Below are 14,336 nucleotides of genomic sequence, written 5' to 3'. Positions count from 1 at the left end.
GTTCCAGGAGACTGTTTGAAGCCCAGGCTCTCTACCCCTGACATGAATGGACCAGGAGGATGCGAGTCTGGCAGCAAGGTCTGGGTGATGGGGGAGGGGGCTGCAACTTCAGAGCCCAGTCAAGGTGCGATTGGGGTCGTTCGTTCTGCAGGGAGGATGGGAAACTGGGCTCGCAGGGCTGTGCCCGGACACCTGGGTCAGGGCGTCGGGACGGACCAGGTTGGGCTTGGGGGTGCTAGGTAAGGAATGGGGCCAACGTCTAGCGTCAAGGCAGACCAGCAGGGGAAGGTCAGGATGGGCAACTGAGGTCAGGGTCCTGCTGGAGCCGAGGGTCGGTGGTCAGAAGGTCAGGTTCGGGCGGGGTTGAGGGTCAGGGTCGGGCCAGTCGCGCGTACTCGCCGCGCCGCGTCCTTGGTGACGAGCTTCTCAACCAGCAGGACGCGTTGGTCCAGCGCCGTTCCGCACCAAAAGGCGCCCGCAACCTACAGCGAGGAACTCAGGTACGCCCGGGCGCGCGTGCGGGTCTCCCCGGAGAACCACGGTCCCCCTGCCCGGACTACAACTCCCGAAATGCCGCAGGCGCCGGGGTGGCGGCCGGGGGCGCGTTTCCCACAAGGCCAAAAGGGGCGCAGCGCCTCTCTAGCCCCGCACTGGCCAGCGAGGTAGCACAGCCCTCGGTTCTGAGCGAAGGGGCCTCCTGTCTGCACGTAATTTAGCACCAATGACGGCGGCGTTGTGCGTCTTTGAGGCCACGCCCCCGGGGTTTCTGCTGCAGTGGCACCGCTTGGGACTCCGGCGGGAGCTCTTGAGGCAGGGGATATGCGGCGAGGCCGAGGGTCTTGTATCCCGAAGCGAAAGGTCCGGGTCGCGAGAAACTGCACCACTAGGTCTGGACCGCGGCCTCGAGGCTTCGGGGGCGTCTCAGGGGCTGGGGTAGGGTCGTGACAAGGGTCGTGTAATCGGACGGGGTCCGGGTTAGGCGGTCAGGGTCCTTGTTGCCAGGTGGCCAGGGTCCGGTCGCCCGGCCCAGGGTCACGGTGCTGGGGCCCTGAGTGTTCTTTAGCGCTGGAGGATGACCAGGTTCATGCTGAGGCTGGATTTGTCGCATGGGTCCGGATAAAGATCATTCATTAAGTCACCGAGTAGTTATTGAGCGCCCGTGTGGTCATGCTCAGTCGTGGCCACGTCTTTGGGACACCTCTGTCTATAGGATTCTCCAGGCAAGAATACTGGAGTCGGTAGCCATCTCCTACTCCCAGTATCTTCTGGACCCGAGGATGCTACCGGCGTCTCTTGTGTCACCTGCACTGACAGGTGGATTCTTCACCATTGCAACACCTGGGAAGCCACTAGTACCAAGCATTGTTCTAAGTGCCTGAGAGACAGCAGAGAGCAAAGTGGGCAGATACTGCCCGCAGGGTCTTCCATTCTAATTGGGGTGGGGAGGGACCAGGAGGTGTAAACATTAAGTATAATAAACAGGCAGCAGTGTGCCCATGAGACTTCCCAGGGGGCTCTGGTGGTAAAGAACCTGCTTGCCAATACAGGTAAGAGACTCGGGTTCGACCCCTGGGTCTGGAAGATCCCTTGGAGAAGGGCATGGCAACCCACTCCAGTATTCTTGCCTGGAGAATCCCATGGACAGAGGAGCCTTGGGGGCTACAGTCCATGGGGTCACAAAGAGTCAGACATGACTGAAGCGACTTAGCTCGGGAGCACTAGAGTGTGCTTATAAATGTTGAACAGCTAGCACTTTCAAGGCAAAAAGCCCTGCTCCGTGGCACATACTAATTCCTGGGGTGTAGATACTCCCTTCTTGGGTGCTTTCAAGCTGCCATCATCACATCAGCTTGCACATAACACTTCTGCAAATTTAAGCCAGCTCTCACAAGCCCCAGCCCAGCACTGTGCTGGGGGTCAATGCTCTACTGTATTAGTGGGTGATAAATGCAGTGGGAAGGGCTTCCCAGGTGGCTCAGCAGAAAAGAATGCACCTGCCAGTGCAGGAGCCGCAGGAGACCTGGGTTCGATCCTTGGGTGGGGAAGCCTGGAGGAGGAAATGGCAATCCACTCCAGTATTCTTGCTGGGATAATCGCATGGACAGAGGAGCCTGACGGGCTATGTCCATGGAGACTGGGACACATCTGAGTGACTGAGCACACACACAAAGGCAGTGAGAAAAGGGGAATTGGCAGTGTGGAGGTCGGGCATATGTAGGGTGACATTGGGTGGCCACATGGGGAGGTTTGAGGAAAGACTTGGGGGAAGGGATGAGAATTAGGAAGCATCTGTGTGGGAAGGGGTGTACCAGGTGGAAGATAGAGTATATGCAAAGGCCTTGCAGTGGGAGCTGCCTGGCAAGCTCCCGGAAAGCAAGGAGGCCAGAGGGGCACCCCTAGGGACGGGGAAGGCCATCGAGGGGAGATAGGACTTGGTTGTGGTCAGGTCAGACTTGGTGGGCCTCAGGAAAGCCTGCTAGACCCTCTCAGCCCCCCAGTTTGAGCCCTTCTTTCCCCTGAACCTTTTGTCTTTGTCTTCATAATGGGGACTAGGCAGGCATGCAGCCGGGGACCCGGAAGGGAAGAGGAGAGCCACTCCCTCCCCACCTGGCAGGGTCCCTGGTGGTCTGAGTGAAAGGGAGCTGGCAGGTTTGCTGGGTGCTTCCGGAATGGAGGCAGGAGGGGAACTAGCAGGTTTGCTGGATCCTTGTCTGTCTGAGAAGAACAAGGCTTCCTTGTTAGCATCCCCGCCTCCCTGGAACAAAGGGGCAGGCAGCCACCAAGGCGCGTGAGCCTGAGTCAGGCCCTGCCGAGGGACAATTGTGAGCACCCCGGGGAGGTGGGAGGTGAGAGATCACAGGCCAGAGGGCAGAGGGAGAGTTGACACTCTGTGGGGCAGCATCCTGAGAATACCTGCCCCTGGCCTGCCCCACCCACCATGCCAGGAACAGAACAGCAGGCTGGCCTATAATCCAGCTTCTCACTTTCAGCCCCCAGACAGCTTTAGAGACGGTGGGGGACCTCAGCTCAGCTGTGTCAACAGCCCCCACCCCTTTCTTCTGTGGCTGTCTGTGCACCGGGTCTGGGCCAGCAATGTGCTGACCCCAGGACAGGAAAACCACAGCTTCGCCTCTTCTGTGTGTGTGTGTGTGTGAGAGAGATGGGAACGACTGGGGAGAAAGGACAGCAAACTGCTGAAGAAAGCAGCTGGTCTGAGCTCAGGTCCTTCAGAGATTCCACTCTTGACGCCTCTCTCCTAATGCTGACCGCTCCTCTCCTCTGCTCCAAAGTCTCCAGGGCTACCACCTCCTCAAGTTCACAGGCAAGATGTACCTGCACCCACAGAGCCCGTGGATGACCAGCAGCCCACCCTGTATAGCTGGTCCACTGTGTGTCCATGTGCATCTCCCGCTGGAGCCCCAAGCCCCCAACCCCAAGACTGAACTCATGATCATTTAAAGGCTGCCCTGGGACTCCCCAGTGGTCCAGTGGTTAAGACTCGCTGCTTCCACTGCAGGGGGCAGTGGGTTCAATCCCTAGTTGGGGAACTGACCAAAAAAAAGGAATGCCCCATAAATATTTATACAAAATGGAATAAAATAAGTAAAGCCTGCCCCTCCCAACTCTGCTCCTTCCCAGGTAACCGCAGCTCTATCCTTTGAGATGAGCCAACCAAAGCCCTGGGGCTCTGTAGCTCCCTCCCTCCCTCAAATCTGCTTGCAGACCTTGTTTCCAGTTTTAAAGTAGACCCAGAATCCCTGCTTCTCGCCCACTATTCCATCCCTGCTCAGCTGGCCCCACCATCCCCCGACCCCCAATTCCCCCTCCCATCTTCACTCCCCACCTTCCCCGCCACCATCGCTCTATCATCTCCCTATCATCCATCACCCCTCCAAGACACCCCCATCTCCACCCCTCATTCCCCTCTCCCAGGCCCAGGGTTCCCCTGCTGCCCATGGCCTGTTCTCTCCAAAACCGCCAGAGGGCGCCTGTGAGCAGAGAGCGAGGCGCGTCCCTGCTCTGCCTACTCCACCCCGCCCCCTACACCTTCCCCTGTCTTGGCAATCGAGCGTTCCGCGTCCCCGGGCCCTCACCTTCTGCCCTAGTCCCTCGCTCATCCTCCCCGCGGCCCCTCACACCCGCCAGGTGCAGGGCTCTCCCAGGGCCTTTGCACAGGGCTCCCTCTCACCAGGTCTCGCTGCTCTCTCCCCACCTCCCTCTGGTCTTGGCTCCAGTGATTCCTCCCCACTGAGGCCTCCTAGGCTGCACACCCACGGCTCTGGCCCCTTCTGACCACCCCCTTCCCACCCCGTTCTTCTCCAGGGCACTACTTGCCTGCCTGTCTAAGTGGAAAGGAGAGGCGGGGAGGTTGTGTGTTCTGTTCACCCGTTTTCCCGGCGCCAGAAACTGCCTGGCGCCCAGCGCTGTCCTGGTAAAATTAGTAGCTGTGATGAGGGCCCTGGCCGTATTTAGGCCTCGGCTTAGCCGGGCAGCCTCACTGGATTCTGCCTGCACCGGGGCCTCGCGGCTGGGCCTGAGCCCCTCTCATGCCCAGCTGGGCTTCCGTTTTCAAGTTCTCTGACTTGCCCTCTGCTGCCCATGTCAGTTTGGATTAAAATGCTGCTGGTTCCCATGTAGACTTTGAGTTGTTCACATCTCAGCCTGCCTGCTGGAGTGAAGATTTCTGGGCTAAAGAGAGAGAAGCTGGCCAGCAGTGGTGGCCAGGCAGGCTAGAGGGGGATGAACTCGAGTGGGGAGGGGCCTGGGCCTGAGGGTCCCCCGAACACCCTGCGCAGGCTCAGGCTGCCTGTCCTTCCTATTCACTGCCCCCGCCGCCCAATTCTGTGTTAGCTCTTGGCATCTCACAGTCAGAAAGGGGAATGGAGCCCTGCCTGGATTCTGAATGTAGGGTCTCATCCCAGAGGGGCTGGTCATGGAGAGGAAGTGGAAGTGGTGAGGGCCAAGTCCTGGGTCTCGAGCCTTCTTCACTCCAGGGCTGACCGAGGGAGCCTGGGCTGGGGGCCCAGAAACGGGGAGGGCTGGGTCCTTCCACCCCCTGTCCTGGGCCCCAAGGCTCACCAGTTTCTGGGCTCTTGCACATCTAGCCAGTGTGGGTCCCTGAGAGGCGCCCATGGGCAGGAGGAGAAGGAGGTGGGTATTCATCCCCCATCTCCCACTTCTGTCCATGACTCTGCTAAGGAGCACATGGCTCACTGAGTGTCGGGGCGGCCGATGCTTGAGGATGGAGCTGGCTGTGGGCTGATGGGCAGAAGCGACCATCTCTGGGGAGGGGAGCAGGTGAAGGCCCCGAGGTTCCCATCCAAGGGGCAGGAAGCCGGCTGGTGTGGCCACAGGGTCGTGGACAAGGGCTGAGGGCTAGGAGTCCAGGGCAGAGGGGAGCAGGGATGAGACAGGGAGGACTTGGGTTTTATCCTTAGAATGTGGGAAATCCAGAGATTCCAGCATACCCGGAAAACTGAGCAGGATTAGAACCTCGGAGAAGCCCTTGATGCCAAGCTTTGGTCTAAAACCTGAGTCAGAGTTCCATGTAATCCCTACACCGCCACCGCCCCCTTCCCCTGACTCACCCTCCCTCCTTCCCCACTCTGTCTCCCATCCTGTGACCAGAGGAGGTCAGAATCCACACCTCTCATGCGATGCTAGGATAATTAAACACTGCGATGCTGGCCCAGGATGCCTGAGTCCCAAGCTAGTAACCTAGCGACTGGAACACGGTAAATGCCTCTGGCTTCACACAGACTCCAAGTCTGCAGTGCTGCCGGCCTCCTGTCCCAATGTCATTGATTCACCGTGCTGGTTTCTTGTTGATCCTTTTAAAGAGTCAGCTGTTTGGTGGTGGTGGTGGGGCTTTGTTAATTCTTTCTGCAGTTTTCTGTTTCATGCATTTCTACTTCGTTTTTAAAATCTCCCTTCATCTACCCACTTGTACTCTTACATTTTTCTAGTTTTTAAAGGTGAAATCTTAGGTCATTGATTTTAAGATCTTCTTATCTATATTTTTATTTATTTGCTTGTCTGTGCCGGGTCTTAGTTGCGGCATGTGGAACCTAGTTTCCCGACCGGGGTCAAACCAGGGCCCCTGCATTAGGAGTGGGGAGGCTGAGCCACTGGACCACCAGGAAGCCCCAAGATCTTTCTAACATAGCATTTAAGACTTGTTTTATGACCTTTGACACAGACTATAACATTTCGAATAAAAAGTTGCAAAAATTATAGAATGCATAAAAATTACCTTGTGGAATGAATTGTATGGTATGGGAATGGTCACTCAGAACACCTGTTAACACGTTGCACTGCAAAAGGGCGTGACCACACAGCAGCAAAGAAGGACGCTCTGAAGACAAGGAATGTGAATTCTGCTTGGCCAGGCTTACCTGAGCCTGGTCTCAGAGCCCAACAGGGGTTGGGGTTGGGGAGCCTTCCTGTGTCAGGGATAGAGACACTCTGTATCGCTGGCTTCTGGGAGGAGGGGGCTTCCTGGACAACCACAGCCACCGCTTGGCCCATGTGACTCCTGTCCCGGACTCAGCTCGGCCCCCTCCTATCCTGAAATGCTGCCTTCTCATCATCTCACCGCAGTGACCACTTGTCCTGCCCTGCTCTCTGTTGCAGAACATGTAATACCTTTTATGGTATGACGTGCTCCTTCATACATTTACTGCTTATTTCCTCTTGCCTCCTGACATCAGCTCCGGTCTGTCTCTTCCTGTCATGGACCCCAGCCCAAGCAGAAACTAGTACAGAGTTGGTGTTCAGTGAGAACTTCCTAGATGAGCGAAGGAGGGGAGGAAGGAATGCTTCTTGGCCCAGAGTGGCAGTCTTGGACCATGCCTCGGCCTCCCCAGCTGTAGAAACAGGGCCACGCTGCCCATGACCTCGCCCGTCCCTCCTGCCACCAGGCTGTGGGTGTCCTGTTTGTGGCTCCAGCTCCCGGGAGCCTGCTCTGGCCTGGGCTGCCCAGCTCGGCTGGCTCCCTGGGGACTGGCTCTGCTGACACTGGACTCTTTCCTGGACTGTCCGGCCGCCTGGCCGACATTCGATCCTGGCCCCACTTCCAGGCCAGCGACCGCCGGCCAGCCTGATCAGGCCAGGGCCCCAGACTCCCTGCCATGGGACAAGGGGCCGTCTGTGCCATTCGGGACCGTGTGGTTGGCCAGGGCTCTGCCAACCCCGCAGGAGCTGCCAGCATCAGGGACAGTGCCGGCACCTGTGGCCCAGAGCTGCTGTGTGGCCAAGGAGCAGACACCAGGAGCCAGGGGCATTCGCCCACCATGGGGACTCTCACCTGCGACCCGGCTCCATGGCTGACCCCAGCGCCTCTGGGCCGGCGGGCCACTGACTATCAGATCCCAGAGACCAGCCTGAGGAGGACCTGCGGGGTGGCTACCTTGGAGCACGGTAGGTGGGTGAGGGGCCCTGTGGAGGTGGGACACTTCCCTGCTCTCATCCGCCCCACCCAGATGGGGTTTGGAACGTGTGGGAGCCCAGCTGGAGGCAGGAGCTTCTGGCAAGCCCCTGCATTTTCCAGGAACTCAATTTTCCTTCCTGCAGGATGGGTGTGAGCCTGGCATTCTTGTGGGCCCCTGAATCCAGTATCGTAAAGTCAGACACCTTTCCCAGTGCTGAGTATACAGTGGGCAACAGAGCAGCAAAGGTCCTGTGGTGGGGATGGACGTTAGCAATGACAGCCGAGAAGCCTTCGCAGTGTGTTCGCTGCTGATAGCGACCTTGGACAAAAGGCAGCAAAGAGGCTGGGAGCCTGTGCAGGGGCAGGAAACGAAGAGATCTGTGGGGCAGCTGAGTCTCCTGACTCTGCCATGGACTCCGGGATCTTAGGGCCTGTTCAAGCCACAGTTCTCCATCCCTAACAAGGCAGCTGGAGTCAGACTGTGGGACTGACATTCTTGTGGAGGCCACCAAACACTGCAGCTGTGACAGTGTGTCTCCATGCCTGGGGTCAGTTTCCCTACAGGTGACCATGTGTCTCTGAGTCTGGGGTCAATTTCCCCACTGGTGACAGTGTGTCTCTGTGTCTGGGGGTCAGCTCCGCAACCAGTGACCATGTGTCTCTGAGTCTGGGGTCAGACGTTCCAAGGTGCCCTGGCCCTGAAGCCCCTCCCTCCTATGACTCACAAAGCCCCTGTCACTCCCCACTCCCACCGGCAGGGGAAGGCAGCCCCTCCTCCCCTACCCCTGTCATGGAGGTTGGCTAGGAGGTGGGTGGGGGCTCTGGGGCTGGTCCCTGGGTTCCCTCTCCATCAATCAGGGTGAGCAACCCGAGGCCGTGACCCAAGGATTCTGGTCACAGGCTCTGGGCCAGGCTTGTATGCCCTGCCTTCCACCGTGGGCTACATCAACCACGACTGCACCAGGGTAGCCGGTCCTGCCTACTCACTCTTCCGGAGGCCCAGTGAGGGTAAGGCCGGTGAGGGTGGGAGGGGAGTGGGGGGTGGACCTCCAATCTCCCAGTGGAGCACTTCCTACCCCCTTAGATCCAGGCCCTCACTCATCAGGCAGGAAGCTGGGATGGGGCATGGTATCACCCCTACTGTGTGACCTCAGGGAAGCTGCTGTGCCTCTCTGGTCCATTTCTGTATGGAAGGGGAGTCATGGGTGGTGTTCTCCTTGCTGCCTGACTCGGGAAAGCTGTGTCTCAGTTTCCCATGCTGTAAACAATGAGGGCACAGTCCTTACCAAGTTGTAGTCAAGACCAAATACACCTCGGAAGCCTGGAGAGGTTCATGGAGTGAGAATTAGGTGGTTTCAAAGTGGCTACCGCAGCGCCTGGCCTCTATCAGTAAAGAAGGGCCCCGTGTGGGGTGGCCTCCAGGCCTCCGTCAGTGGGATGGGGGCTCCTGGGCCATGTGGTCCCACAGGACACAGGGAGGTGGGAGGCGGCCTTTCGTGTTTGGGCAGGAGAGGCTGGCGAGACCGCAGGCCGTGTCACTGCTGCCTGCGCCTTCACAGCGATGCCTGCAGGTGACTTCACCCCGCATTCTAGAGTACTCGGGGTCCTGAATGTGCTGGGCTGGGGGCTGGAAGGGTTTTTACTCTGCGGGGACTTTGATTCGTGTGGACAGAGGCTCCTTTGGAGGGGTGGGGCTCACAACCTCTTCCCAGCCTTCAGAATCAGCATCCACCCCAAACCCAGGAGCCTCTGAGGGGCCCCAGAGGCACGTAAGGGAGTCAGTGCTGCATCTGTCACTAGGAAGGACTGAGACCTGGGTCTGTGGCCCAGAGCAACCTGGACTTCCAGGCTCTCTTCCCAGTCATAGGAGCCTATCCCGGGACAGAGGGACAGACGGAATGGGGAGTTGGGTTACTGGTGGTTAGTATAGACTTTGTTGAGTGTCCAGAGCAGACTCTTGGAGGTGGGGGCAGGGAGCTGGGCTTTGTAGGATGAATAGGAATTTCGTCCCCCTTGAGAAGAAGGGACTCCAGGCAGATCTTGCAGCACAGGCAACGGCCTTGAGGTGGGAAATGACACGAGCGGGGCTGTGCCTGTTTGTCAAGACCATGCTTCACGTGTGTGCACCATGTCACATATGCACATGTACACACGGTACTTAATCCCATGAATCCGTGTCAGACTTACCACTCTCAGATGCACTTGCTTTGGTACCAGAGTGGGCTTATAAACAGTGGCAGTGGCCATCACAGTAAGGGTCACGAGTATTAAGTGCAGGCACCAGACCACCCTATCCCAAGGATCATCTCCCCTTCCATCTTCGCATCCTGCTGGTGTGAGGAGGAGACTGGCCGGTTGGGAGAGCTTCCTCAGGCCCAGCTGTCAGAGGCGTAACTCAAGCCCTGGCCCCAGGCTGGTCGCATGCTAGCATACCCCAGCTCTGCAGGGCTCTCCTCTGACTGATGCTTACTCAGGGCCTGGTTACTTTAACTCTACACACAACTCTAAGTGTCCCATAGCAGGTCCCCCAAGCCGCTGACAGGCTGGAGGTTGGGGGTGGGGCACAGCTCTGATTTCAAGCACATAGACGGTCAACACGATCCCATGCCCCAGGTCCGGGCAGTCACTCCTCCATAGGCTGAGTTTCCTGCCCTTCAGGACGTGGCAGGGGCCTCAGGGTTAATGAGGGCATCGACTGGGGGCGAGGTCACTGGAGCTGCCCTTGAGACCCTGGGCTCTCCCCGGAAGCATCTCCGCAGGAGACCAGCCCTGGGCCAGTCTACTTCCTGGACTCGAAAGTCACCCGCTTCGGCCGCAGCTGCACCCCTGCCTACTCCATGCAGGGCCGGGGCAAGTCTCCCAGTGAGTATCTAATTTGAGCTGATCCCTCCCACAGGACCCTGCCCCTTCAGGGTCTCAGCGAATCTTGTGCCACCCTTCCTTTCTGCCCTACCCCCACCAATTTCTTAGATCCTCAGTGTCTTTGGAATGATGAAATCCAGTAGACTTAGAAGAGGGGTCAGGGACCCTAAGAGAACCTGAACGGGTAAAGGGGGCCAGGCTAATGTGACCCAGTACATGTGTGGGCACAAACTACTCAGCCATCCATCCATCTACTCACCCATCAACCATCCACTCACCCACCCATCCATCCACTCACCCATCCATCTGTTCATCCATTCATCCACACTTTCATCCACCCTTCCATCCACCCACCCACCCACTCACCTACCCATCCATCCATGTACCTACTCACCCATCCAACCATCCTTCCATCTACCCATCCATCCCTCTAACCATCCATCCATCCATCCATCCACCCATCCATCCATCCATCCATCCACCCATCCATCCATCCATCCATCCACCCATCCATCCATCCATCCACCCATCCATCCATCCATCCATTCACCCATCCATTCACCCATCCATCCACCCATCCATCCATCCATCCATCTGTCCACCCACTCACCCATCCATCCACAGTCTACTCATCTACAACTCCCTGAATCCATCATCTGCTCATTCACTCGTCACCTCTTCACTCACTACCCATCCTTCCGTTGACCCATCCACTCAAACATGCACTAAGCCAGCTGCTGAGCATTGAAGTAGATATGCCTCATTCTTACTTTTGTAAGACCCCAGCCCTTGGTGCTTAGATCCAGGTGGGGACCTCTCACCTCAGTGTGGCCATGTCTGGAGAGGCGGAGAGACCCACATCAGGGGGAACCTGGAAGGGCTGTGAGGGCTCTCTGTAGGAGCGTGTGGACAAGGCATGGGGAGAAGGGGATTTGGGGGCTGTCTTGAGATGGAGAAGGAGCTCCTGGGAGGTTGGAATGGGAAACAGGAGGTATGCCCAGCAGAGGGCTGAGCTTGGACAAAGGCTGGAGGCTTGAAAGAGAAAGAGGGCAGCCAGGCTGCTGTGAACTCCACAATGCATATGGCAGGGGAGCCATGCCGGGTCTTGGAGGAGGTGAGGACTCTGTCCACTGTCCATTCTTACAGGTCCGGAGGTGACGCCCGGCCCTGGGGCTTACAGCCCGGAGAAGGTGGCCCCCACGCGCCAGCGGACGCCTCCAGCTTTCACCCTGGGCTCCCGCCTCCGCCCACGGCCCCTGAACACCTCAGCCCCTGCCCCCAACACCTACACCCTGCCCTCCCTCTGGGGCTCGCAGGTCTTTACCAAGCCCAGCAGCCCCAGCTACACCGTGGCCGGCCGCACACCCGGCGCCCGCCCCCCGCAGGACCCCGCAGAGATACCCGGCCCTGGCCAGTATGACAGCCCGGACCCCAATGCCTACCGTCAGCGCCGGCCAGCCTTCACCATGCTGGGGCGGCCCCGAGCCCCACGGCCCCCAGATGAGACACCCGGCCCTGGCAGCCACAGCCCTGAGCAGGTCACTGTGACCAAGGCCAGGGCCCCGGCATTCACCATGGGCATCCGCCACTCCAAGCGGGCTACCACCATGGCCACAGACACTGCACCCTGATGCCCTCATGACAGGAGGTGACAGGATGCCTGGCCCACTCCTGGGTTGAGTCTCAGTCTCCTGTGCTGTGAAGTGGAGGGGGGTAGGCAGGCAGTTGGAGGGGGGAGCCTAGGAGAAGCCAGGGTGAGGGGAAGACACCTCCTTCCTTCCTGTCTTCTGAAAGGTCCAAGGTCCTTCTAGGCCACTGCTTTCTCCAGTCCCGGGGGCTGTGATCCCGTGGTCTCCACAGGGTGAGTCTCCTTCCAGTGTCCCAGTTTCTTCTGTCCAGGTCACAGCGGGCCGGGCCAGGCCAGGCCAGGCCAGGTGGAAAAAGGGACACTCTGGCCTTCCCCAGCCACTGGCCAGACACACGGCTTCCTGTGTCCTAGAACTCAGTGTCCGCCCTCAAGGGCCTGGGTCCCCATCATGGCTCGGGTTTCTGCCTCACTTGGGCTCATCCCTGCTACTCATGGAAGGGTTGTTTGGGCCCAGATCCTGCTGGAGGCAGCCCTGCCGCCCTCCTACCTGCCCCACCCTCTAGCTGCCTGCCAATAAAATTCTGGGGCACCGGCAGCTGTCAGCATCATGGTTGCATCTGTTCACGCCACAGGAAGGAAACCTGAACACTGCTCTCAGAGCCCAGCCCCTAACTCTGCAGCCCCCTGGGCACCTGGATGGGACTGAAGAAGGGGTCCAGGACTGGAGGAGATGAGCCGTGGGGCAGGGGCTTTGAGTGGAGGGAGCCAGCCTGGTAGGCTTCTTGAAAGAAGGGACACCAAAGCTGGGCTTTGAAGGATGTATAGGAACTTGATGAAGTTGAACATTTGCCACAGTAGGCGCCTACCGTGTTCCAGGCATTGATAAGGTTGTTTTGCAGCAACTCCGGAGGCAAGTCACGTTTACAGACATTTGTCAGAGGGCATAATGGGTGCTGGTGTCCTTCCGAGGCCTGGATATGAATCCTGCCCCATGGGCTCTGTTCCTGCCACTCTTTTCCACGGATGGAAAAGAAATACGTGGATGAAGCATGTAACCAAGCCCTTGGGACCACGCCACCTTATTAACTGCAGCCCAGAAAGACCCTAACCCAGGATCTTGGGAGGGACAGACCACACTTTGACTTCGTGGAGGAGACGACCACCAGGGCAGCGCAGCAGGAAGAGCCTAGACCTTGGAGTTCGGGGTCAGCTCTCTCCTACTTGGCCCCTCTTCCCCAGCCTGGGTGCCAAACCTCAACACACACCCTTCACCAGACTAGGTGGACACATGCCAGGAGCCCCTCTACACACACCTGTGTACACACCAGGACCCCCTACACACACCTGTATACAAAACAGGAACCCCTCTACACACACCTGTGTACACATCAGGACCCAAGACTCCTGACACACACACCTGTGTACACACCGGGACCCCTACACACACAACGGTAAACATACCAGGATCTCCCAACACACACCTGGACGGGGACCCAGACTCCCTCCTCTCTCACACACACAGACACACTCACACACACAGTCACATCCGCACAGAATATACACACAATCCAACTCTCACACAGTCCACAAGTCTGTAAGTCTGTAGTCCGCAACAGAGACACAGCACAGAGCCCAGGTGGGGGCTGCAGACCCCAACAAACGTCCTCCGACCCCCTCACTGACCCAGGGCCACGCCCCTCCCGGGCCGCAGGAGCACAATAGTTCTCCCGGCTGGAGGCTCAGGCCTCCCGCCGCACCCCCGCCCCCGCCCCGCCCCGCCCGCCGGCCAATCACGGCCGCGCGCGCGCGAGCCTCGGGCCCGCATCCCCAGCCTCCTCCCCCGGCCCGCGGGCGGCTGCCGAGCGGTGATCTCACCACTCTAATTTATCGATCCGGTCTCGCGCGGCCTCACCACTCCTTTGCTTCCATCCCCACCGGGTCCGGCTCCGGCCCCCTCCCTTTGTTTCCCGGCAGCCGGCCCTGCACGGGGCGGGGCTGGAGAGGCCGGGGGGGACCGGCCAGCCCTCGTCCGGGAGGCTGGGTCCTGGGATTCTGTTGGGTGGACGCTGGAAGCGGCTCCGCAGAAACGCAGCAGGAGGAGCCCGTGACCCTCTGGTCCGCTCCCCCGGCTTACAGCCGGGGAAACTGAGGCCCAGGGCGAGGCCGCGTAGCGGGGACTCGGCTCGCTCGGACGCAGCCAGCCGGACTGGGTCCAAGTGTGCGCTGTGTGCCCCAGAGCACACCCCTTCCCCTCGCTGATCTCAGGTTCCCAGTTACAAAATCTAGCAGGGCCTGATTTTCAAGTACCTCCTCCGTCAGCTGCAGTGGGAAGGGAGGGGGACGACCTGGGGGTCTGGGGCGCTCTCCTGCCTTGACTGAGCCTCCATTCCTCTCCAGACCTCAATTTCCTCCTTTCGAAAAGAGAAGAAAGGAGATTTCTGTTTCTCCCACCTCCGT

The 14,336-nt window shown here is 58.8% G+C and overlaps 1 protein-coding gene across 1 annotated transcript; it reads left to right on the top strand.

Annotated features, from left to right (window-relative positions):
- Window positions 1-7,292: 7,292 nt before the first annotated feature.
- On the top strand, window positions 7,293-11,922 carry CIMAP1D (CIMAP1 family member D). The gene is made up of 4 exons (XM_068981068.1): window positions 7,293-7,419; window positions 8,330-8,437; window positions 10,178-10,291; window positions 11,438-11,922. Exons 1-4 carry the CDS (start codon window positions 7,293-7,295, stop codon window positions 11,920-11,922), a joined length of 834 nt encoding a protein of 277 aa, XP_068837169.1.
- Window positions 11,923-14,336: the final 2,414 nt, after the last annotated feature.

This window comes from Capricornis sumatraensis, chromosome 9 (genome assembly GCF_032405125.1).
Source record: "Capricornis sumatraensis isolate serow.1 chromosome 9, serow.2, whole genome shotgun sequence".
NCBI classification, from domain to species: domain Eukaryota; kingdom Metazoa; phylum Chordata; class Mammalia; order Artiodactyla; family Bovidae; genus Capricornis; species Capricornis sumatraensis.
Note: the sequence above shows the minus strand (reverse complement) of the source record. Positions and strands in the feature narration are given on the sequence as shown.

What these genes read in the sequence shown, in the direction of transcription:
- CIMAP1D (XM_068981068.1), top strand. Translation starts at nt 7,293, where the DNA reads ATGGGGACTCTCACCTGCGACCCGGCTCCATGGCTGACCCCAGCGCCT. An exon ending in CTTCCGGAGGCCCAGTGAGG is followed by an intron (nt 8,438 to 10,177) that starts GTAAGGCCGGTG and finishes TCTCCCCGGAAG; the next exon opens with CATCTCCGCAGGAGACCAGC. An exon ending in GGGCCGGGGCAAGTCTCCCA is followed by an intron (nt 10,292 to 11,437) that starts GTGAGTATCTAA and finishes CCATTCTTACAG; the next exon opens with GTCCGGAGGTGACGCCCGGC.